The 24,718-nt window shown below is 41.7% G+C and overlaps 1 protein-coding gene across 1 annotated transcript; it reads left to right on the top strand.

Annotated features, from left to right (window-relative positions):
• The first annotated feature begins 6,398 nt into the window (after positions 1–6,398).
• LOC128404314 (vomeronasal type-2 receptor 26-like) lies at positions 6,399–15,058 on the top strand. The gene is made up of 6 exons (XM_053369800.1): positions 6,399–6,613; positions 9,101–9,392; positions 10,655–11,518; positions 12,865–13,092; positions 13,814–13,940; positions 14,157–15,058. The coding sequence occupies exons 1-6, from the start codon at positions 6,399–6,401 to the stop codon at positions 15,056–15,058; spliced, it is 2,628 nt and encodes an 875-aa protein (XP_053225775.1).
• Positions 15,059–24,718: the final 9,660 nt, after the last annotated feature.

Genomic DNA, 24,718 nt, shown 5'->3' with positions numbered 1-24,718 from the left:
AACTGATACAAAAGCATGTGGGGGAGCTATGCAGTAGTGGTGGAAGTGGAGGGGCTTTAGATGCATAACGTTCTTCTGAGATCAACATGCATCCATAAATGGAGTCAAGAAATTCGTATGGGTTTGTTCTTCAAGCAAATACTTGGGATGAACCATAAGCATTTGCTCTAACTTTCCAATTCTTGTGTGTTTGATTTCTTCCTCCAGATTGCTTACTGTGTATTAGCTCCAGTGAGAAGCCCAGAGTTGCAGCCCCAGACATTCTACCGAATGGTGCCCAATGAGAAATATCAATATGCAGGGATTGTCATGCTACTTCTATATTTCCAGTGGACATGGGTAGGAATTGTGGCATCCGATGATGAAAATGGAGAGACCTTTATGCAAAGCTTAGTGCCAATGCTTTCCCAGCATGGAGTCTGTACAGCTTTCAATGAAAAACTACCAGCCATATCTCAGGGTCTAGATAATTTTGGTTCCCTGGAACTCCTTCGGGCCAAGTCCTCTTTCCTGGTGGCCTCAGAAGTCAACATATTGGTTCTGTGTGCAGAACCTCAGACCATTACAGTTGTGAAATGGTTGCAATATTTCTATTCATTAGCAGAAGATGTTGCAGAAAATTCTACAGGCACCGTGTGGATTTTGACAGCCCAGTGGGCTTTCACTTCAGAAACAACGCAAAGGTATTATGACATACAAGTCTTTGACGGTGCCTTGTCTTTTGCAATTCACACAGAGAAAGTCCAGGGATTTAAAGACTTCCTTCAGATCCTGAACCCCAACTCTCCAAATGGAGATGGGTTCCTCCAGGCTTTTTGGCAACAGGCATTCAACTGTTTATTTTCTGCTTCTAATGGGCACAAGGAAAACACAAAGACCTGCACTGGCCACGAGAGTCTGGAGAGCCTTCCTGGGCATATTTTTGAAATGACCATGACTGGCCAAAGTTACAGTATCTATAATGCAGTTTATGCTATTACACATACTTTACATCAGATGCACTCATCCAGGTCAAAATGCAGAATGATGGCAGGCAGAGGTGGGCTCGATCCTCCAAAACTGCAACCTTGGCAGGTGAGATTTCCTATTCAGAATAAATATTTTTGGGGGGCTAATTTAATGGGCGATGACACACAGTCCATAGAATGAACACGCACGCACACGCAGACACACACGCACACACACAAACACACACAAACACACACAACCGCTTACAGCTTTTACCTTTCCTCTACAACTATTCCCACATTCTTTTCAATCCTTAACTGTTTTCCCTTTCCTTCAAGCTGAAGGAGCCACAATCAAGATAGGACCTGTACTTCCCTTCCATTTGCAGGAGTAGTTGAAGGAGTTATGGCACTCTGTACCCTTTCCCTGCCTCTCTAGGAACATGGGCTGTCAAGACATTTGGAAGCATCTCTTGGATGAGGAAAAGTAAACAAACAAACAAACAAACAAACAAACACAGAAGGAGATGAGGGAAAACCCACCATGAGCTTCTCTCCATTTCTTTGCCCCCTTCTCCCTGCACACCCACCTTGCAGGAGGGGCAGTTCCAGGGCTTCCTGACATGGCACCATTTTGCCTTTGCACACGGACCCCAGAGCTGAACCCTCATGCAAGTGGCAGGCCAGCTGTACTTGCTAGAAATACTAATGTGTTTCAAATGTTGAAGACTGCACAGTTTTGGACTACTTTATATTGTGTGGAATATATTGATGGATACTTCTTGTTTCCATAAAAGCTCTCCTTTTTCAAACTTTCCCTTTGTTTTCTTCTGTCTAGCTGCACTCGTTCTTGAGGAGTATCTCCTTCAACAACAGTGCTGGTGACTTAGTGTCCTTTGATGAGAATGGGGAGTTAGCAGGTGGATTTGATATTATTAACTGGGTTACTTTTCCAAACCAAACCTTCTCCCGTGTGAAAGTAGGAAAGATAGTTCCACAAGATTCACAAAACGTAGAATTCAGCATGGATGAGGAAGCCATCACATGGCACAGATCTTTTAATCAGGTGGGGACCATTGGATTTTAAAAAACGAGGTATTGTTATTAAGAATACAAATTATAAGGTTAATGTAAACATTCTTTATCATTAATAGGCAAATTGTTTTAGTATAATCCATTTCCAGCAAGTTATTTTACCATCAAATATGAGGTCAGAAGTAAATATTTTCTTCTTTATGGTCCTCCTTTAGAAGTATATAATGCTGATATATTCCACTATATTGCATATGGAATATTGTTGGCTCCCAACTCCCATCCTCCCTGATCAATGGCCAGGCTGGTTTTCAGACTGAGGAGAGTTGCAGTCCAATACCACCTGGTGGACCAAAGGTTCCACATCCCACATATTTCAGTCTAACATTTGAATGCTTTGCACATTTATGTAGGCGTAAATCATGCTGAACCAAGTGAGATTTACAGCTCAGAAGACAAGGTCAGGATAAGTTACCCATTTGTTTTGAAAGAAGATTGATTGTCTTGTGGTGCTTCCTATTTTACCTTCTCTGTCAACTCCCTGTATTTCAAAGTCTGTTGTCTTCCCTGTCCTCTCTCCATCCTCCATCTTTATGCAGATGAAGAATTCAATATTCCTTCTCATTCACTCTCAATATTTACATTGCAATTTATTTATGTATACAACACACCTTTCTGGAATTATGTCAACCAGTCAGCTGATCCCTTTTCTGGTGAAAACTGTGTTGTTTACAAGGCACAAGAGAGCTACATTTTCTCCTCTTTTTATGGCTAGGTGCTGCCCCTTGCCTTGTGTAATGATCGCTGCCAGCCAGGCTACAGCAGAAAAAAGAAGGAGGGGTTGCCATTTTGTTGCTATGATTGTGCTTCATGTCCACATGGGATGATTTCAAATCAGATGGGTAAGAGACATCACCTGCTATTTTATATAATGCTTCCTAATACCTATTTCAACTTCCCCCAGGGAATCTGGTATTACTATTTTGCACATTGTACCACAAAGAATTGTGACCAACTCTAGCTAAGGGTACAATCAAAGCCAATATTTCTGATCACTAATTCCAGATGAAGGACATAGTAGATGAACAGTCCACAGTAGATGAACAAGCCTATGAAAACGTAGAGCCTATTGCGGATTATGCATAATGGCAGGAGATTGTACAAACTGTTGTTCTCTGCCTGCTTCCCACATGCTACATTGTTAGGAGTGGATAGTTTTAGGTGTGTGAGCCAGAAAAAAGCATGAAATGATCTCCTTACCCAGAACAGTCCTCAGCCCAAAGTGGCTGTTCTCAAGAAGCCTCCATCACCATGAAGATCTCTCTGGGTGTGACCAACTTTAGCTAAGGACACAACTAAAGGGCATGTTTCTAATCATTAACTTCAGGTGAAGGACAGAGTAGATGAAAAATCCATGCATCTTAGGCCTATCAAAACCTAAAGCCTATTGTGGATTATGCATAATGGCAGGAGATTGTACAAACTGTTGTTAATATCCACTTATCTCTGATACTTTTTCCAACTAATTAATGCAACATTTGTCGGAACTCATATATCACTCATTGTTTCAGATATGGATTATTGTTTCCAATGCCAAGATGACCAATTTCCAAACAAGGCCAGAGATCAATGCATCCCCAAACGCCAACATTTTCTTTCCTACGCAGAACCTTTAGGGTTCGTTTTAGCTTCCTTAGCTCTGGTCTTTTCTCTGGTCACAGCTTGGATACTTGGCGTCTTCTCTAGGAATGGGGACACTCCCATTGTCAAAGCCAACAACAGGGACCTGACCTACACTCTGCTTCTTTCCCTCTTGCTCTGCTTCCTCTGCTCCTTGCTGTTCATTGGCCAGCCTCACCCAGTCAGCTGCTCTTTACGACAAGCTGCTTTTGGCATCATCTTCTCCATTGCTGTGTCTTGTGTCTTGGCCAAAACCATCACGGTGGTTCTGGCTTTCATGGCCACCAAACCAGGATCCAGGATGAGGAAATGGGTGGGGAAATCTCTCACAAACTCTGTGCTTCTTGCTTGCTGCTCCGTTCAAACCAGCATTTGTGCTGCTTGGCTCTGTACGGCTCCTCCATTCCCAGATGTGGACATGAACTCTCTGATGGAGGAAATCATTGTGGAATGCAACGAAGGTTCTGTCGCAATGTTTTATTCTGTCCTGGGTTATCTGGGATTCCTGGCCATGGTCAGCTTCACTATGGCTTTCCTGGCCAAGAGGTTGCCGCACAGTTTCAACGAAGCCAAGTTCATCACCTTCAGCATGTTGGTGTTCTGCAGCGTTTGGCTGTCCTTTGTTCCCTCTTATCTGAGCACCAAAGGAAAGCAGATGGTGGCTGTGGAGGTCTTTTGCATCTTGGCCTCCAGCGCAGGTTTGCTGGCTTGTATCTTTGCCCCCAAATTGTACATCATTCTTCTGAGGCCCGACTTGAACAGCAAAGACCACTTAATTCTGAGGAGCAAATAGGAATGAACTTGTGTTGATGCTTTTAATTTTTGCATTGTTTGCTGGTGTTTATTGGAAGAAAACCAGACAAAGTAATTCCTTGTATTTCTCAACACTCATCCTTTTCATCTTTTTCATTCCCAGAAAAAGCCTCAAACCTACATCTATAATCAATAAAGCTGAGACCAATTTTTGACCCCATAAAGTTGTTCTGTCAATTTGTTATCCTGTCAATACACTGATCTTCCATTCTTAGGGTGCTAAAGGTATATCCCTTCATGGGGAGAGATCATCAGTGTGAAACACGTAAATTCTGCCAAGGCTATTCTTTATATATATATATATGTGGCAGAACATCATGGACAATTCAGATGCTGAATGACATTTGTTACCCACTGGTCCCCCTCTGCCTAAAAAGATTCTCTGAGTTTATCTTCTCCATGTAGGGAAGATATAGAGTGGCTGGACTGAAGAACATTTCAGCTCTCAGGAGAACCTACAAAAGCCTGTGCAAAGGGCTTTACAAGTGCTGATGATGTTCTGATAGTTCAGGCTTGCAATTTGTGTTCATGAAGCTATGGAAACCCCAACAACCAGCTCTTGGGGGGCCTTGCATAGCTCCATATGCAGCACTGTGAGGCCCCAAAGATCAGCTGATAGCAGGAGCTTGCAGAGCACCATGTTTGCTGAGTTTCAGGCCCAATGAGCAGCTGATCATTCATGTGGGGAAAATGGGTTCTCTGGTGTCTCTGTGCTATTGGATGATGGAGAGGTTTGCTGCCCCATCCCCAGGTCACCTATGGCCCACATATGTCACAACCTACAATTTTTAGCACAAGAAAGTAGAATTAAGAATATTCATGATATGAAGAATACTATAGTATTCCGCCTTTAGACATACAGTGGCTCCTCTGGTTACCAACTTAATTCATTCCGGAGGTCCATTCTTGTCCTGAAACCGTTCTTAAAATGAGGCGCACTTTTGCTAATGGGGCCTCCCGCTGCGCATGCACCGCCAGCACGCGACTTCATCTCACATTCTGGGGAAAATTCACTACCAGGGGGAACCTACTTCCGGGATAGCAGAGCTTGTAACCCGAAGTGTTCACAAGGAGGATGTTACGTAACCAGAGGTTCCACTGTAACTTGGTCAGAATTGATTGTTATAGGAGGCTTTTAAGCATTTTAAAGCTCATAGAGAAAGATTCTAAATCACTGAATTCACAGATTTCTAAATCTAAACTTGATTACTGTATATTTGTCTATTTATTACATTTATATACCATGGTTCTCCTCCTCCCATTTCACCCTCACAGCTCTGAGGGAGGTTAGGCTAAGAGGCTGTGATCTTCCCAAGGTCACCCAGTGAGCTTCATGGCTAAGTGGGGATTCGAACCCTGGTCTCCCATGTCCAACACTCTAACCATTATATCACACTGGCTCTCTACTGAAATTTATGGTCTGTCCATATGGTGTTAGTTAATGTAATGGAAAGCTGAAAAGCAGTTATTCTTTTACTTTGTATTTTCTTATTATGTAGTTTTCTCTTTTATTCTGACTCTCCATAAACTCTTATTGCTCTCCCTACTAAGGGGACCAGCTGAGACTTTGGCTGTGATGTGATAAACATGCTCCCTCAACCTAAATCCCTAAGAAGCTGATTAAGTCTCCTGTAATCATGAAAGAAATCATGATTATTCCATTGACTCTCTGGGGAGTTCCAGTAGCTGCATGAAAACTATGAATCAAGTCTGGGAGATACTATTAATATCTCCTGTGATGTTCAGAGCTTGGCCTTACACCAAGGGCTCTGTCAGACTGATCAATAATTCTTTTTCCTGCAAAAATCTGGCTTTCGTAACCATCCCAGTGAGACTTTGCTGCTCAGTATCACTCAGATGACAATGTGCAAAGAGATGAATTGTCCCCTAAAAAATTCCTCTTGCTCCTACCATGCTCTGTGCAGGATGGTACTTTCCATGATGTTGGTGTCAGTGCTGCTTCCTCCAGATGAGTGCAAGGCTGCTGTTGCTCCATGTTCCATCCGTGACCCTCTTCCTATTCTTCACAAATATTTCCAGTCTGGAGATCTTGTTATTGCTGGCATTATGTCTCAAATCTATATAACTTCAAGCATAGCCTTCAATGAACCTCCTACAACTGAACTCTTTGATGACATTCTGTAAGGAAGTGTGTGTGTGTGTGTGTGTGTGTGTGTGTCTGTGGGTCTGTGTCTGCTTTAATACCGTATTATATATCTGTAATGAATATATTTCTGCATTTGACATATGATGAAGGTGATGCTCATTACACTAGTGGCCAAAATTGTGGAAAACTTTAGGAAAAGCTGTATTTCTAAGGTTTGGCGGCTCATAAGAACAGTATACCATTAGAATGAACTTCTGCAGTATATCATTAGAAAGATAATCTAATGCAGAATATAATGCCCAAAACTGTGCTGAATAGTCCTGACCTGAATCCAACAGAATATCTGTGGAGCTGATTAAACTTTTAGTCAGAAGCAACAAAGGAATAAAGCACAATTTTTAGAAACAATCTTGGTTTCACATTAAAACACCTGGTGATTTAAAATACTTGGTTTACTCCGTGGGATGCCACTGTAGAGCTCCAATTGCAGCAAAAAGTTTCTACGCTAACATAAATGGTGAAAAGTTATGAGCAACCCTTATCATGGTTTTCTGTGCATAACTTTTTGTTTGGCTATTTGCTTGCTTTGGTGATCACTTGTAGCTGAGTAAAATTTGTCTTCCATGAAGATGGTTTTAACAGTGAGTCCGTATGTGACTGTGGAGACCAATTCTGGATCCACATGTCCTTCCATAGTGAGGACCTAGATTTCCAGGCGGGAGTTGGTCAGGGTGAGGGTTTGCCAAATATGCCTTCCTCTTTGCACGTTTCTCACTTCCATCCCAAGTTCAAGTGCCTTCAATGTCCTTTACACCTTTGGTAAAAGCTGTTCTCAAAGCCAGTATTTCCCAATTGTCTGTGTTTATACTACATTTTTTTTAGATTGGCCTTAAGGGAGTTTTTAAACCTCTTCTGTTCACCACCAGCATGGTGCTTTCCATATTAAAGTTTGGAATAGAGTAGTTGCTTTGGAAGACGATAATCAGGCAAAATGACCTGTCCAACAAAGTTGATTTTGAAGAATCATTTCTTCGATACTGGTGATCTTTGCTTCACCCAGTACACTGACATTGGTTTGCCTGTCTTCCCAAGCGATGTGTAGAAAATTTCAGAGACACCGTTGATGGAATCTTTCGAGGAATTGGAGATGGGCATTTATAAGTGGTCTCTGTTTCACAAGAATAAAGTGAGGCTGGTAGTACAATTGCTTTGTAAACAAGCATTTTGTTCTCTGTGCGAATGTCCCAGTCCTCAAACATCCTGCAGGAGAAAGCACACTTGCAGACCTTAGACAGTGTAGGATTATGGCATCAATTTCAGCCCTTGTGGAAAGATAACTGCCCAGGTAGGCGAAGTGATCAACACTTTCCAACCTTATACCATTGAGTTGGATTTGTGACGGTACATAGAGGTTGTTTTGTTCTTGTCGGTGAAGCACTTTGGTTTTTTGGATATTGTACGTGTAGGATCAATGGCAATGGAAATAATAGAGTTGGGGCATTAACATAATCCTGTTTAACACCTGATCCCACTGTGAATGGTTCACTTTGAGAGCCATGGTTATCTGCAATGGTTGCGGTCAAATAATCATGGAGGAGATGAATGATGTTCACAAATTCATCTGGGCAGCCAATTTTCAGAAGGACAGTCCCTAGGGCATTACGATTCACAGTGTCAAAGGCCTTAGTCAGGTCAATAAATGCCATATACAGGGGTTGGTTTCGCTCTCTGCATTTTTCTTGTAGCTGTCAAGTGGTGAAAATCATGTCCACTGTCCCCCTAGAAGGTCAAAAACCATTTTGGGATTCAGGAAAGGTAGCCTTGGATATTGTTAGGAGACAGTTTCCTAAGATCCTTGCAAGAATTTTGCCAGCCGCAGCTAATAAAGAGATGCCTCGATAGCAATTCGGCTTAATAGGATCTTGAAGGGCTTGATTATTATGGTATTAATCTAAATAATACTGATGTTATGAGCCAGAGATCCATACATACTTTCCAAAATGTTTTCACAATATTGGCCACAGGTGTATGATGATACCTACCAACTTTTTCCTTCCACGAAGTTCTGAGAGATGGGGGCAGACCTGAAAACACAAACCCACTTCTGCAGTGTGTGATAACCTTTTTCTTCTTATATGGTAGGCTTATACCAGTGGTCAGTTTTTCTAAAAAAAGGTTGCAAGGCAGCAAAAAAGGTAACATCCCCATTCACGTTGTTAAGACTTTCCGCTCATTTACCATGGTGAGCAAAGGATTTCTTATTTAATATTTGACTTTAATCAAAGCCAAATGGTAATTCATTCAAACTTAGAGGTGATTTTATTATAATCTTTTGGTAACCAGACTTTCTCCTCCTCCTCCGTAGAACAGAAATAGTAGCAATTAGGGCCAGGCCGCCTGTGACGTGGCAGGAGTTAGATGTTCAGGGTAGCAAAACATCTAGGTTTGTGTTTCAATATATCCATACACTTTCTATGTTTGTGAATGTGAATTGTTATGCACTATGTCGCTCTCCATACAGACCAATGACACAACTCTACCAGCATATCCTGGCTTTGTCATTTGCTGTGAAAGAGATAAATGAAAATCCCAAAATATTGCCCAATATCTCTCTGGGTTTCCACATCTATAACAACTATTTCAGTCCATGGTTTACCTACCTAGCCTCCATGGAACTTCTCTCTAGCCAAGAAAGACTCCTCCCCAACTACAAGTGTGATGCTCAGGAGACTCCAAAGGCTGTGATTGGGGGACCAAAACCTGATTTATGTCTCCACATGTCAACCATCCTGTCCATGTACAAGATGCCAAGAGTAAGAGGTCTGCATAGAACATGGGTCATCAATGAAAGCCATTTATAGTTGTTTCTGACTAGTCTCATTGGGTTGCATTCTGCTAACTGAAGAACAAAATATCAAGGGATTGGCAAATAGTGGGCATAGGTTGGTATTTTTCAACCAAAAATGCAGGTTGTGGAAAATATGTCTGCTTCAGTTCCACTCCTCCTGAAAATCTCAAGTGGAAGAATTCCTCACTGGACACTTTACTCCTGTGCAGGACTGCAACAAAACGTCTGCTGCCTGTGGTAGCACAACTGTGTGTTTGCTATGCCTGCTGAAAGATCACTTATATATTTCCCAAGATAACTATAACATTCCAAATCAACAGAAATAAGTGATATTGGAATCCTTCTGCAGCAGACCCCCCTCTGTAAAACTCTATAACCACCACGGGTTATCTAGCGCGTGTGAGGTAATGGTCAACTTCAGGCAGAAGTTGAACAAATAAGAAAGATTTATTTTGCAGAATTAAGTTGGTAAGACAAAAGATGTATCAGGAGATAAAGTATCCTCACAACTCTACTTCTCCTTCATCAAACTTAGCCCTCCAGTTAACTCTTGACTGAAAACTCTTACAGTACTCTACACAATGCCATGCTATCTAAGCTCAGGGGCTCCTTTCTCTAGCTATAAACATTTTCCTCAGGGTGCTCCACCGCCTTGCTGACTGGCTGTCTTGGTAGCCATTTACCTGTTATTTCCTTTCTCCTCCTTTACATATGAAAGACAGCAAATTCTGCCGTAAACATAACTGCATAACACTTCTATTTGATGAAAATACGTTAATACCTTAATATTTCCCCAAATTGCAGATTATAAATTAAGAGATATACAGTGGTACCTCGGGTTACGAACTTAAATCGTTCCGGAGGTCCGTTCTTAACCCAAAACTGTTCTTAACCTGAGGGGCGCTTTAGCTAATGGGGTCTCCCACTGCAGGCGCACTGCTGGCGCATGATTGCCATTCTCATCCCAGGGCAAAGCTTGCAACCCGAGGTACTACTTCCAGGTTAGCAGAGTTTGTGACTGGAAGATAGATAATACTTTATTCGGCTATAAGCCCACAAGGTAAAACGTGTGACTGGAAGCGTTTGTAGCCCGAGGTGCCACTGTAAACAAAAAGCTGAATCCCCCTGGTTAATATGTTGAAATCTGCTTTTGAGTCTAACTGGTGTTTTGATATCACCATTTGTTATCACCTTTCCTCCCTTGATTTTAACAATGACCCTCTTCAGCTCATCTATGGCTCTTCTCCTGTGACGAATGATGACATTCAAGCTCTTTTCACCCACTGGATATTCCCAGATGGGGCTCAGCAATATGAGGGGATCCTCCAGTTACTGCTGCATTTCCGTTGGGTGTGGATCGGTGTGCTTTTTCATCTCCATGAGGACAGTGGAGAGAGATTTGTACAAAATGTTCTCCCCATCTTTGCCCAGAAGGGTATCTGTTTTGATTTTACAGAAGGTTTCCCTAAGGTTACCACTTCTGGTGAGTTTGATGAATTCGTGGAAGAAGGTTCAAAAACAATGAACATTCTTGTGAGAAGCACTGCCAATGCTGTAGTTGTACATGGTGAAATTCACACAATTATGGCAATGAGAGCAATACCCAGACTTGCAGAAATGAATGATGTGTCAATGCAAGGAAATACAAAAGTCTGGATTATGACAGCCCAGATGGACTTCACCTCATTTCCCTTTCAAAGAGGTTGGGACATCACATTCCTCCATGGGGCTCTATCCTTTGCAGTTCACTCTAAGGATCTTCCAGGATTCCAGAAATTTATTCAGATGAGAAAGCCTACCTTGGAAAAAGAAGATCGTTTTCTCAGGGTTTTCTGGGAAGAGGCATTTAATTGTGGTTTTCATGATTCTGCTTCAGAGAAGAAAGATGACAAATTCTGCACTGGGGAGGAGAATATTGAGAGCCTTCCTGGGTCTGTTTTTGAAACGAGCATGACAGCCCACAGCTACAGCATCTACAATGCAATCTATATTTTGGCACATGCTTTGCACACCATGCAGTCCACCAAATTAAATTGCAGAGCAATGGCAGGTGGAGCAAGATGGAAACTTACAGATCAACAGCCATGGCAGGTAATGTTGTCTTCCAGTTAATAGAGATGTGTGTAATCAACTCCGGAGCTCAGCCAAAGGGGGGGACTTTTCTTGAATACCTCTTCAGTAGGGGAAACTCATTCCTCTTTCCTTTTTTTAAAAAAGATATTTATTGGAATTTTCAAAAAATAAAGAAAAAACATTAAAAAATCAATTAAAAAAATTAAAAACACATAAAATTTACATTTCTTACTGTCAATGACCAATTTCCTCGACTTCCCCACACCTACCCTTCTTGTATTCCAATTCCAATTTTTAGCTCAGCAAGTTCTTGTCCCCAAACTTTACCTTATTTTCTCTAATTCATATTAGTTAACCAATTTTAACTTATAAACCTCAATCTTTATACATCAATACTTATTCTTAATAATCTTTTTCTAAGGTTCGGCCCATCATTTTAGTTAACCAATTTTAACTTATAAACCTCAATCTTTATACGTCAATACTTATTCTTAAAAGTCTTTTTCTAAGGTCGGCCCCAGTTCCCTTCCCCTCAATCCCGATTTTTATGTTAATGGCAAAACCAATTTAAATAAAATAGAATATAGTTATACACCCTTTGGTTCCTCTTTCCTATCAGGGAGGAAATGACTGTTCACTAATGGTTAGGATAACATAATGGATGAAATGCTGCCATCACTTTAAAGTGGGTTCAGTTGTCCTTGGAATAGCAAAATATGGCCATAGATGGCTTGGTAAACCATATCACCCTATCACAATTTGCACAAAGGCAGCCCAGTATCCCTGGAAAGTGACGAGCAGCTTATTTACACAGCTTATCCACCTATATGAAGGAATATCCTGTCTAACACTTTTGGTCTATGTTCTATGAAATTTATGCCAAGACTAACTTTAATTCTTAAAAGAACCACATCTTACCACTACAATAAACATTACTACAATTGAAATTATACTTCACAAAACATTTAAAATGAATATTGTGTTCTACAATGACACTCTTTTGTATATCCACATGAGCAGGTCTTTTTTCAGCCAGAACTCGCTGGATCTCAGTTCTCTCCCCTCTCAGGGGAGCACCATTCCATTCCAAGGGAACGAGGGAGGTGTTTGTGGTGAGATCCAGCACTGCTTTTTCTAGAAAGCAGCACTGCTCATTAATTCCTTTTTCCTTTTTAGCTCCATCCATTTTTGAAGAAGAGATTCATTAAAAACAGAGAAAGAAAGACACTAGCATGCATCTTTTAAAGAGACCATGAGCTATACCTCTTAAATGTTAAAGATAAGCACTCTATTTGTACAAATATTTCAAATATTTAATTATATTTGGCATCTTCATCATTTGCTTTTTTCCTCTTCAATCTTAGCTCCACCACTTTCTGGGAAGAGTTTCATTTAATAATAGTGCTGGGGAAGAAGTTTCCTTTGACCAAAATGGGGAATTAGTAGCTGGATTTGATATAATAAATTGGGTCACATTCCCAAATCAGTCCTTTCTGAGAGTCAAAGTTGGAACAATGGACCCACAAGCTCCCCCAGAAAAGAGGTTAACCATTCATGATGATTGTATCATGTGGCCCAACTGGTTCAACCAGGTAAGAATTTATTAAAGGTTTTCATTAGTTTTTTGCTCAGTGTCCCAAAACTGCCTCATTGCAACACATTGACTCATCAATTATCAGAATCAGACTAAATCTGTTAAGGAAATATCAGGCTGTAGCACTGATAAAAGGAAAGCTATCTTGTTTCTAGCTCTATCTAATACATGAAATACCTGAACTCGCAAGGGGTTTGTTGAATGTCAAATGTTGCTGTATGTTAGCCATATTTCTAAGTCAGTAGAATGGTCCAAGAAGGTAAGACAAGAGATCATCGCCCTTCACAAAAAAGGTACAAGTATACAAAAAGAAAGGAAATGCAATGAATGTTGCCAGAGAAACCATTGGAAGCATAGTTCGCAAGTTCAAAGTTAAAGGAACAGTGGTTAGACTACCTGCACACGCAATTATAAGTCAAAAATACTTGAGTGATTTCTATATTCATGAGATAGTGACTCAATAAGCTTTCACCTGAACATTTTCTAATATGATAAGAGATTGCCTTGCTAATCTCTGAAGAAGTTCAAATACTTACCAATATGGTTTTCATAAAGGCAAAGGTACTGGAGTAATGGTAGAAGTTCCAATGCTACAATTAGAGCTGGATTTAAGATCATCTTCAGATAAAACAAAAAACCTATAGCAATCTATTGCTTAACTGTCATTTTTACTATTTGAAGATAAGTCCCAAACTATTTCCTTCTTTCATTATGAACAGGCACAACCCACTTCTCTGTGTAATGAGAATTGTCAGGCAGGTTATAGAAAGAACAAGAAGGAAGGAAAGCCATTCTGCTGCTATGATTGCCTTCCGTGTCCAGAAGGGAAGATCTCAAACAAGGAGGGTAAGGAATGCAACACACACACACACACACACACACACACACACACACACCTGTCATGTTTTTTTACCTGTGCATCAGAAGCTCATTTCTCTAATGGGAAAACAGTATGGAAGCAGGGAATATATATTCTGGTATCTCTTAGCTGCATTATGACAATTTGAGGACAGAAGACCTTTTTGTTTTAATAAGATTTGTTTTTTCCATTTTCATTTTCAGACATGGATGACTGTTTAGAATGCCCTGGAGATCAATATGCAAACAATGAACAGGACGGCTGCCTCCCCAAAGACAAAATATTCTTGTCTTATGGAGAACCATTGGGGATCAGTTTGGCCGCGTTTGCCCTCTTCTTTTCCTGCATCACAGCTTTGGTGCTTCAAATATTCACAAAGCACAGAGATACTCCCATAGTTAAAGCCAACAACTGCAACCTAACTTATATTCTCCTCCTTTCCCTCCTGCTCTCTTTCCTTTGTGCTCTGCTCTTCATTGGCCAGCCTCAGGAAGTCACCTGCCTCCTTCGACAAACTGCTTTTGGCATGATCTTCTCAGTGGCAATTTCTTGCATATTGGCCAAAACTGCCATTGTGGTTCTGGCTTTCATGGCCACCAAGCCAGGGTCCCGAATGAGGAAGTTGGTAGGGAAGCCATTGGGCACCCCAATTGTTTTTTCCTGCTCCCTTATTCAAGCCACAATCTGTAGCATATGGCTGGCCACTTCTCCTCCTTTCCCAGATGTTGACATGCACTCAATGACTGAAGAAATAATACTAGAATGTAATGAAGGCTCCACTATCATGTTTTATTGTGTCCTGGGATTCATGGGTTTGCTGGCCATCGTCAGCTTCACGGTGGCTTTCCTAGCTAGCAAGTTGCCTGACAGTTTCAATGAAGCCAAATTCATCACCTTCAGCATGTTGGTCTTTTGCAGTGTGTGGCTCTCCTTTGTTCCAACCTACTTGAGCACCAAGGGGAAATATATGGTGGCTGTGGAGATCTTCTCCATCTTGGCCTCCAGTTTTGGGTTACTGGCCTGCATCTTTATCCCCAAATGCTATGTTATTTTACTGAGGCCTGAGCTGAACAGCAGGGAGCAGCTAATAAGAAGACAGTTTTAAATAATCCAGAAGTCTGAATCATGCTTGTAATTCTAGGTGTCTGTTATTGCTATTTTAATTACGTGTATGTTATTAGAAATCTGGGATACTCATGTCCCTAGAAATTAAGGAATCAACAAGTAAACAAATAATTAAAGAATTAACAAGTAAACAATAAAAAAAGATCTGGAGCAGCTCCAAGAATTCGTTTGGGAGAAACTGAGAGGATACAATCAGGACAGTAGTGAATTGCTTAATTATTTCCATCACTGCCACTGATGAGGATCAGTACTGATTCTGTGGCAATGCCTTTGAGCACAACTGGCTTGGCACATTACCTGGATTGCAACAAAAAATGGGATGAATCCGTCAACCATCTACAAATCCACCTAACAGTGCCCTCATTCCACTCAGAAGATGGGGGGGGAGGGGGAGAGACTTTGTCCAAAGCCTTACTGAAATAAAGATACAGCACTACACTAACCTTTTCTGTAAGGAAATGTAACACTCTTTATTGCACCTGCAACTGGATCCTGCATTATTTTAAGTGTATTTCCTCTCTCCCCTTAACTGGTATACAAGGAAACACCTCTGTGGTACAAAATCCTGAAAATCATGTCTTCATTGCTGACACATGTACAGCTGGGGGAAATAGTGCAGGTGTGATTGAGGAAGAGTTTTGGGGAAAGCAGGAAGCTCCCTTCAGGGCACCAGTTGCAGCTGGACTGCTTGCTTGCCTGGGGCACTCGCAATTACAAGAGAACTACTCAATAACAAATATGCATCATTATTTTGATGTTACTAGAAGTCACAGAGCTCAATGCTCTAAGGAGATAACTTTGGAACTGGTAATTATCTCAAATTGCTGGGATTTATCATTCATCTTCACAAATCCCCTGTACACTTTTTCAGGCCATGAACACAATCAATGTCAGAATGTGAAAGTGTATGTAAAATAAATTCTGTGTCATTCAGAGCCCACATGAGACATTCTGAACATGCAGGTTTTCAGATCTTTGGCTTTTTCCCTTTATCAAAATAATCCAAAAGTCATTCAATGAGATTTCTTGTAATGCAGTTTATGGTAGATAAGATAGAAATCTGACTTTTGGCATCCCCTTTGGCCCCAAGATGGTCAGAACATTTCTGCTGCTGATCCTTCTATTCCTGTGGCTACAGTTGCCTCCAACTGAGAGCAAGGAACACTCTGCTAGATGCACCATGATGGAGCCGTTCCAGCTTCCATACCAGAATTATCAGAGAGGGGACCTAGTCATTGGAGGAATTGTTTCTTATTTCGGCTTTGTATTTGAAGAAATCGTTTTCCATGAGCACCCAAACACAAAGCTTACAGATGAACTTTTGTAAGTTAAAAAAACCTATCCTTCATAGCGTACTCTTGGTGAGCTCATGTATGCTACAATTACACCAAACATACAATGGCATTCTCAGAACACGTTTCCACATGATTTTTCCCCCAGTAGGAATGTTAAATATATATTTTCTTCTCTTTACATTGTGATGTTGGCCTCTTCATTGCTTTATTCTGCTTCTTGAGGTTTCTATCTTCTGCCTGTTCTGCTTCCTCATCACCTGATCCCATGGCTCTCACTGCCTTCTCCCAACTTCATCCTCAACCTCCCTCTGTGTTTCCTTTCACACCATTAACATTTGGTTTTCCTTTGCAGTAAAGCTTGATCCTCACATTCACCATCTGAATCACTTAATCTGACAGTCACAGATGCTGTGAAACATGAATATCATAGATTTTAGATTGTATTCTCTGCTTTGCAATGTAAACCATATTTGATAATAAAAAGAGAACTTGCAAAGTTGTTTTTGCAAAACAAAGTAGTATCTATCTGGCTTATTTGCAGAGTAGACCCACTGAAATTAATACACCTAAGTTAGTCTGATCTATTAATCATAATAGGTCTTCTCAGAGAATGACTAACATTGACTACAGTATTTTTGGTAGAACTCCAATCTTATTTGAAGGAGGGAAAGATGGAAATTCCGTTACTAAGAAAGCATATATCCTGTTCCACCTGATGTGGAAGCCACACCACCTACACCAAACTCTAACTATCTGAGAGGCCCCAGTTAAAATTTCTGACTTGGCAACTTCTCATCCAGTGAGTGTCTGTTGGTTGCTGAAAGGAAATAAGGAGTTGAGAGAAGGATGTGGCAACCGAGTCCCCCTTTGCAACATTAGCACAGGAGGAATGGCCGCCTGTGAGGCTAGCCGCCTGTTAGCCGCCTGTGAGGACCCATAATTTTAGGCAGCAGTGGTAAACCTGCAGATAAAAGATTAATTTACATACAGTATGTGTCTTTCAGGATATGAATGTTCTGCACAAAATTAAACACTTTTTAGATGCAATATTCTTAAAGCTGACTGAATATTGTTCCTGGGTTTCAGCTATGAACTGTCAAGAGTCACAATGCATATATGGGTTGCTTGTCTGTTTTTTGCTTATTTGTTCTATTTAATCTTTTGGGATTTGCCAGAGAAAGCCAGAAAGTTACCTATTTGCTTAAGAGGGAGCGGATGAGAATACCTCTGACACAAAGTATAACTCTTTTATTAGAGAAATACTGAAGAAGTACCAGAATACTCTCTCCCTGGTGTTTGCTGTCAAAGAAATAAACAAGAACCCTAATATTGTACCGAATATGACCTTTGGGTTCCACATCTATGATAGCTACGTAAATGCAAGGATGACTTATCAGAACACCTTGAAACTTCTGTCCATCACAGAAAGGATTGTCCCCAACTTCAAATGTGACAAGAAAAAAGAAAAGATCGCTGTTATTGGGGGACTTGACTCTGACATCTCCCTCTACATGGCTACTGTCTTAGGCATCTACAAGATTCCACAGGTATAGTAAGTGTGGGGGCTGTGAAGCACTTCTGCTTCTGATTCATTAATTATCTTCTGTGTTCTCAATACTGTCTTTTGTTTGGTTCATTCTTATGATAAAGTGAAATAAAAAAACTGATAAAAAAACATCTGGGGGAGTTTTGCAGTGGTGGTTGGAGGAGTGGGGCTTTGGTACTTGCCTGACTTTGTCTCCCATGTGTCACTGGGAAGCAGCAGGGAGGTTGGAACTGGACAAATGCAGCAGCAGGAGTCTTCCTCCTGCTCCCAGAAAACTGCACAAGGCCAGCTGCAAGAGGTCAGAGAAACCCTGCTCCTCCTCCCCACCAACAACTGCTGGAGATATGCATAATGTTCTTGTGAAATCAACATGCATCCATAAATGGAGTCGAGAATTTCTCATTGGTTTGTTCTTCAAGCAGATACTTGCGATGAACCATAACCGTTTGCTCTAACTCTCCAATTCTTGTGGGATTGATTTCTTGCTCCAGATTGCTTACTGTGTATTAGCTCCAGTGAGAAGCCCGGAGTTGCAGCCCCAGACATTCTACCGAACGGTGCCCAATGAGAAATATCAATATGCAGGAATTGTGATGCTACTTCTACATTTCCAGTGGACATGGGTAGGAATTGTGGCATCCGATGATGAAAATGGAGAGACCTTTATGCAAAGCTTAGTGCCAATGCTTTCCCAGCACGGAGTCTGTACAGCTTTCAGTGAAAAACTACCAGCCATATCTCAGGGTGTAGATCATTTTAGTTCCCTGGAACTCCTTCGGGCAAAGTCCTCTTTCCTGATGGCCTCAGAAGTCAACATATTGGTTCTGTGTGCAGAACCTCAGACCATTACAGTTGTGAAATGGTTGCAATATTTCTATTCATCAGCAGAAGATGTTGCAGGCACTGTGTGGATTTTGACAGCCCAGTGGGCTTTCTCTTCAGAAACAATGCAAAGGTATTATGACATACAAGTCTTTGACGGTGCCTTGTCTTTTGCAATTCACACAGAGAAAGTCCAGGGATTTAAAGACTTCCTTCAGACCCTGAACCCCAGTTCTCCAAAGGGAGATTGGTTCCTCCAGGCTTTCTGGCAACGGGCATTCAGCTGTTTATTTTCTGCTTCCAATGAGAGCAATGAGAGCACAAAGACCTGCACTGGCCACGAGAGTCTGGAGAGCCTTCCTGGGCATATTTTTGAAATGACCATGACTGGCCAAAGTTATAGTATCTATAATGCGGTTTATGCCATTGCACATACTTTACATCAGATGCACTCATCCAGGTCAAAATGCAGAATGATGGCAGGCAGAGGTGGGCTCAATCCCCCCAAACTGCAACCTTGGCAGGTGAGATTTCCTGTTCAGAACAAAGATTGCTTGGGGATAATCTAATGGGTGATGACACACAGTCCATAGAATGAATACACACAAACACAGAGACACAGAATGAATACACACAAACACAGACACAGACACAGACACAGACACACACACACACACACACACACACACACACACACACACACACAACCTCTTACAGCTTTTACCTTTCCTCTACAACTATTCCCACATTCTTTTCAATCATTAACTGTTTTCCTTTTCCTTCAAGCTGAAGGAGCCACAATCAAGAGAGGACCTGTACTTCCCTTCCATTTGCAGGAGTAGTTGAAGGAGTTATGGCACTCTGTACCCTTTCCCTGCCTCTCTAGGAACATGGGCTGTCAAGACATTTGGAAGCATCTCTTGGATGAGGAAAAGTAAACAAACAAGCAAACAAACAAAAGAAGGAGAGCAGGGAAAACCCACCATGAGCTGCCCCCATTTCTTTGCCCCCTTCTCCCTGCACACCCACCTTCCAGGAGGGGCAGTTCTAGGGCTTCCTGACATGGCACCATTTTGCCTTTGCACACGGACCCCAGAGCTGAACCCTCAGGCAAGGGGCAGGCCAGATGTACTTGCTAGAAATACTTACGTGTTTCAAATGTTGTAGACTGCACAGTTTTGGACTACTTTCCTTTGTGTGAAATATATTGATGGATACTTCTCCTTTCTATAATCCATAAAAGCTCTCCTTTTTTAAACTTTGCCTTTGTTTTCTTCTGCCTAGCTGCACTCGTTCTTGAGGAGTATCTCCTTTAACAACAGTGCTGGTGACTTAGTGTCCTTTGATGAGAATGGGGAATTAGCAAGTGGATTTGATATTATTAACTGGGTTACTTTTCCAAACCAAACCTTCTCCCGAGTGAAAGTAGGAAAGATAGTTCCACAAGAATCACAAAATGTAAAATTCAGTATGGATGAGGGAGCCATCACATGGCACAGATCTTTTAATCAGGTGGGACCATTGGATTTTAAAAAACAAGTTATTGTTATTAAGAATACAAATTATAAGGTTAATATAGACCTGCTTTATCATTAATAAGCAAATTGTTTAAGTATAATCCATTTCCAGCAAGTTATTTTACCATCAAATATGAAGTCAGAAGTAAATATTTTCTTCTTTATGGTCCTCCTTTAGAAGTATATAATGGCGATATATTCCACTATATTGCATATGGAATGTTGTTGGCTCCCAACTCCCATCCTCCCTGATCAATGGCCAGGCTGGTTTTCTGACTGAGGAGAGTTGCAGTCCAATACCATCTGGTGGACCAAATGTTCCACATCCCTGATATATAGTATTTCAACACATTTCAATGCTTTGCACATTTATGTACAAGTAAACGAACTGAACCAAGTGAGATTTACAGCTCAGAAGACAAGGACAGAATAAGTTACCCATTAATTTTGAAAGAAGATTGATGGTCTTGTGGTGCTTCCTATTTTACCTTCTGTGTCAACTCCCTGCATTTTGAAGTCTGTTGTCTTCCCTATCCTCTCTCCATTCAATTCAACATCCCTTCTCATTCACTCCCAATATTTACATTACAGTTTGTTTGTTTGTTTATTTATACAACACACCTTTCTGGAATAACGTTAATCATACAGCTGATCTCTTCTCTTTGGTTAAAGCTGTGTTGTTTACAAGGCACAAGAGAGCTACATTTTCTCCTCTTTTTATGGCTAGGTGCTGCCCCTTGCCTTGTGTAATGATCACTGCCAGCCAGGCTACAGCAGGAAAAAGAAGGAGGGGCTGCCATTTTGTTGCTATGATTGTGCTTCATGTCCACATGGGATGATTTCAAATCAGACGGGTAGGAGACTTCATCTGCTATTTTGTATAATGCTTCCTAGTATCTATTTCAACTCTTTCTCTCTATTAGCAGTTCAGTACTCCTAAAGAGAAGAGCAGCTGCACTGATATCTGGAAGAAAAAAGAGATAATTGGGGGAACTAAATCCAGAACTTTTACAAAGGAGATCTCTGGAAATAGGTGTGGAATATGTCTGCTGTTCTCTGCCTGCTTCCCACATGCTACATTGGTAGGGGAGGGTGAAGATGTTCCAAACCCTCCACCCCATAGTTTTAGAATATTTTTTTCTTGTTTTCCTCCTCTAAAAACTACATGCGTGTTATGGTCGGGTGAGTGTTATAGAGCGAAAAATACGGTAGCTGGAGAAACTAGATCCAGAACTTTTACAAAGGAGATCTCTGGAAATAGGTGTGGAATATGTCTAGTGTTCTCTGCCTGCTTCCCACATGCTACATTGTTAGGAGTGGATAGTTTTAGTTGTGTGAGCCAGAAAAAAGCATATAACTGTCTCCTTACACAGAATAGTCCTCAGTCCAGCTTCTGACCCCAAAGTGGCTGTTCTCAAGAAGCCTCCATCACCATGAAAATCCCTCTGGGTGTGACCAACTTTAGCTAAGGGTGCAACCAAAGGCCATGTTTCTGATCATTAACTGCAGATGAAAGACAGAGTAGAACCTATTGCGGATTATGCATAATGACAGGAGATTGTACAAACAGTTTTCAATATCCACTTATCTCTGATACTTATTCCAACTAATTAATGTCTTATTTGTTGGAACTCATATATCACTCATTTCATTTTTATTTTCTTCAGATATGGATTATTGTTTCCAATGCCAAGATGACCAATTTCCAAACAAGGACAGAGATCAATGCATCCCCAAACGCCAACATTTTCTTTCCTACGCAGAACCTTTAGGGTTCGTTTTAGCTTCCTCAGCTCTGGTCTTTTCTCTGGTCACAGCTTGGATACTTGGTGTCTTCTCTAGGAATGGGGACACTCCCATTGTCAAAGCCAACAACCGGGACCTCACCTACACTCTGCTTATTTCCCTCTTTCTCTGCTTCCTCTGCTCCTTGCTCTTCATTGGCCAGCCTCACCCAGTCAGCTGCTCTTTACGACAAGCTGCTTTTGGCATCATCTTCTCCATTGCTGTGTCTTGTGTCTTGGCCAAAACCATCACGGTGGTTCTGGCTTTCATGGCCATCAAACCAGGATCCAGGATGAGGAAATGGGTGGGGAAATCTCTCACAAACTCGGTTCTTCTTGGTTGCTGCTCTGTTCAAACCAGCATTTGTGCTGCTTGGCTCTGTACGGCTCCTCCATTCCCAGATGTGGACATGAACTCTCTGATGGAGGAAATCATTGTGGAATGCAACGAAGGTTCTGTTGCGATGTTTTATTCTGTCCTGGGTTATCTGGGATTCCTGGCCATGGTCAGCTTCACTATGGCTTTCCTGGCCAAGAGGTTGCCGGACAGTTTCAACGAAGCCAAGTTCATCACCTTCAGCATGTTGGTGTTCTGCAGCGTTTGGCTGTCCTTTGTTCCCTCTTATCTGAGCACCAAAGGAAAGCAGATGGTGGCTGTGGAGGTCTTGTGCATCTTGGCCTCCAGCGCAGGTTTGCTGGCTTGTATCTTTCCCCCCAAATTGTACATACTTCTTCTGAGGCCTGACTTGAACAGCAAAGATCACTTAATTCTGAGGAGCAAATAGGAATGAACTTGTGTTGATGGTTTTAATTTTTGCATTGTTTGCTGGTGTTTATTGGAAGAAAACCAGACAAAGTAATTCCTTGTATTTCTCAACTCTTATCCTTTTCATTCCCAGAAATAGCCTCCAACCTACATCTGTAATCAATAAAGCTGAGACCAATTTTTAACTCCATAAAGTTGTTCTGTCACTTTGTTATCCTGCCAATACACTGATCTTCCATTCATAGGGTGCTAAAGGTATATCCCTTCATGGGGAGAGATCATCAGTGTGAAACACGTAACTTCTGCCAAGGCTAAACTTTATACATTTAGGTAAAAGCTATATGGTATTTATTTATGTGTAATCAAGAAAAGCTGCTGATCTCAGAATGTAGCTGCAAAAGGATGTATAAAATGGCAGAACATTATGGACAATTAAGAGGTGGCATTTTTAATCCTTTCCGTCATCACCCACCTGTAGATAAAAATGTCTGTACACATCCATCTGGCTTCACAATGTGAAGTTGCCACATTTCCAAGTGGGGCTTCAAAACAATTGAATGACATTTGTTACCCACTGGTCCTCCTCTGCCTACAAATGAGACCCAGATTCTCTGAGTTTATCTTCTCCATGTAGGGCAGATCAGTGGCGTAGCATGGGTTGTCAGCACCCGGGCAAGGCAAGTAATTTGCACCCCCTAACCCGTGGATTTTAGTAGGGGCAGAGAGCTGTGAGTGCGAGTGCGGCCCCCCCCAGATGTTGTGCCCGGTGCGGCCGGGCCCCCCTGCACCCCCCACGCTACGCCACTGGGGCAGATACAGAGTGGCTGGACTGAAGAACATTTCAGCTGTCAGGAGCACCTACAAAACTGTGCTTTACAAGTGCTTTACAAGTGCTGATGATGTTCTGATAGTTCAGTCTTGCAAAGCTACGTTCATGAAGCCATGGAAACCCCAACAAGCAGCTCTTGGGGGGCCTTGCATAGCTCCATATGCAGCACTGTGAGGCCCCAAAGATCAGCTGATTGTAGGAGCTTGCAGAGCACCATGTTTGCTGAGTTTAAGGCCCAAGGACCAGCTGATCATTCATGTGGGGAAAATGGGTTCTCTGATGTCTCTGTGATATCGGATGATGGAGAGGTATGCTGCCCCACCCCCATGTCACCTATGGCCCACATATGTCACAACTTAGAATTTTTAGCACAAGAAAGTAGAATCAAGAATATTCATGATATGAAGAATACTATAGCATCCTCCCTTTGGACATACAGTGGCACCTCCAGTTACTAATTTAATTTGTTCCGGAGGTCCGTTCTTATCTAGAAACGGAGAAAAAGATCTGGAGCAACTCCAAGAACTCCTTTGGGAGAAACTGTGAGGACACAATTAGGGCAGTGGTGAATTGCTTACCGTAGATTACGGCATATTAAGCAACTGGGCGTATTAGACGACCCCCCAAATTCGCAGCTGCAATTTGGGGGTTCGTCTTATAAGCCCAGTCGCCTAATACGCTGGGCAGCTCCGTGCCGGGAGAAAGCCACTCGGTGCAGAGCAGAGCCCGCCGCCCGCTGCTGCTGCTTCCGAAGCAGCGGGGGGAGGGGGGGCCTCTGCGCCAGGCGGCTTTCTCCCAGCGCAGAGCCCGCACCACAGAGAAGATAAATTCAGAGATTCTGGGTCTGAGGTGGCATTTCTAGGCGAATGAGTACCAATGGGAAATACGTACCGAACAATTGTTTGGAAGTCACACTTGGAAATGTGACAAATTCATTTTCTGAAGCAAGTGGGATGTGGCTGTGTATCTTCATGTGAATGATGACTGAAAGGATTAAAAATGTTCATTCATACTGTTTTGCCATGTTATACAGGCTTTTCCAGCAACATTCTGTGATCAGCAGCTTCCCTTGATTACATAT

This window comes from Podarcis raffonei, chromosome 16 (assembly GCF_027172205.1).
Source record: "Podarcis raffonei isolate rPodRaf1 chromosome 16, rPodRaf1.pri, whole genome shotgun sequence".
NCBI classification, from domain to species: Eukaryota; Metazoa; Chordata; class Lepidosauria; order Squamata; family Lacertidae; genus Podarcis; species Podarcis raffonei.
This window is presented reverse-complemented; position numbering and strand designations above follow the sequence as displayed.

Coding starts and splice junctions, on each gene's coding strand:
- LOC128404314 (XM_053369800.1), top strand. CDS start 6,399: ATGGTACTTTCCATGATGTTGGTGTCAGTGCTGCTTCCTCCAGATGAG. Junction 9,393..10,654: donor CCATGTACAAGATGCCAAGA/GTAAGAGGTCTG, acceptor GACCCTCTTCAG/CTCATCTATGGCTCTTCTCC. Junction 11,519..12,864: donor CAGATCAACAGCCATGGCAG/GTAATGTTGTCT, acceptor CTTCAATCTTAG/CTCCACCACTTTCTGGGAAG.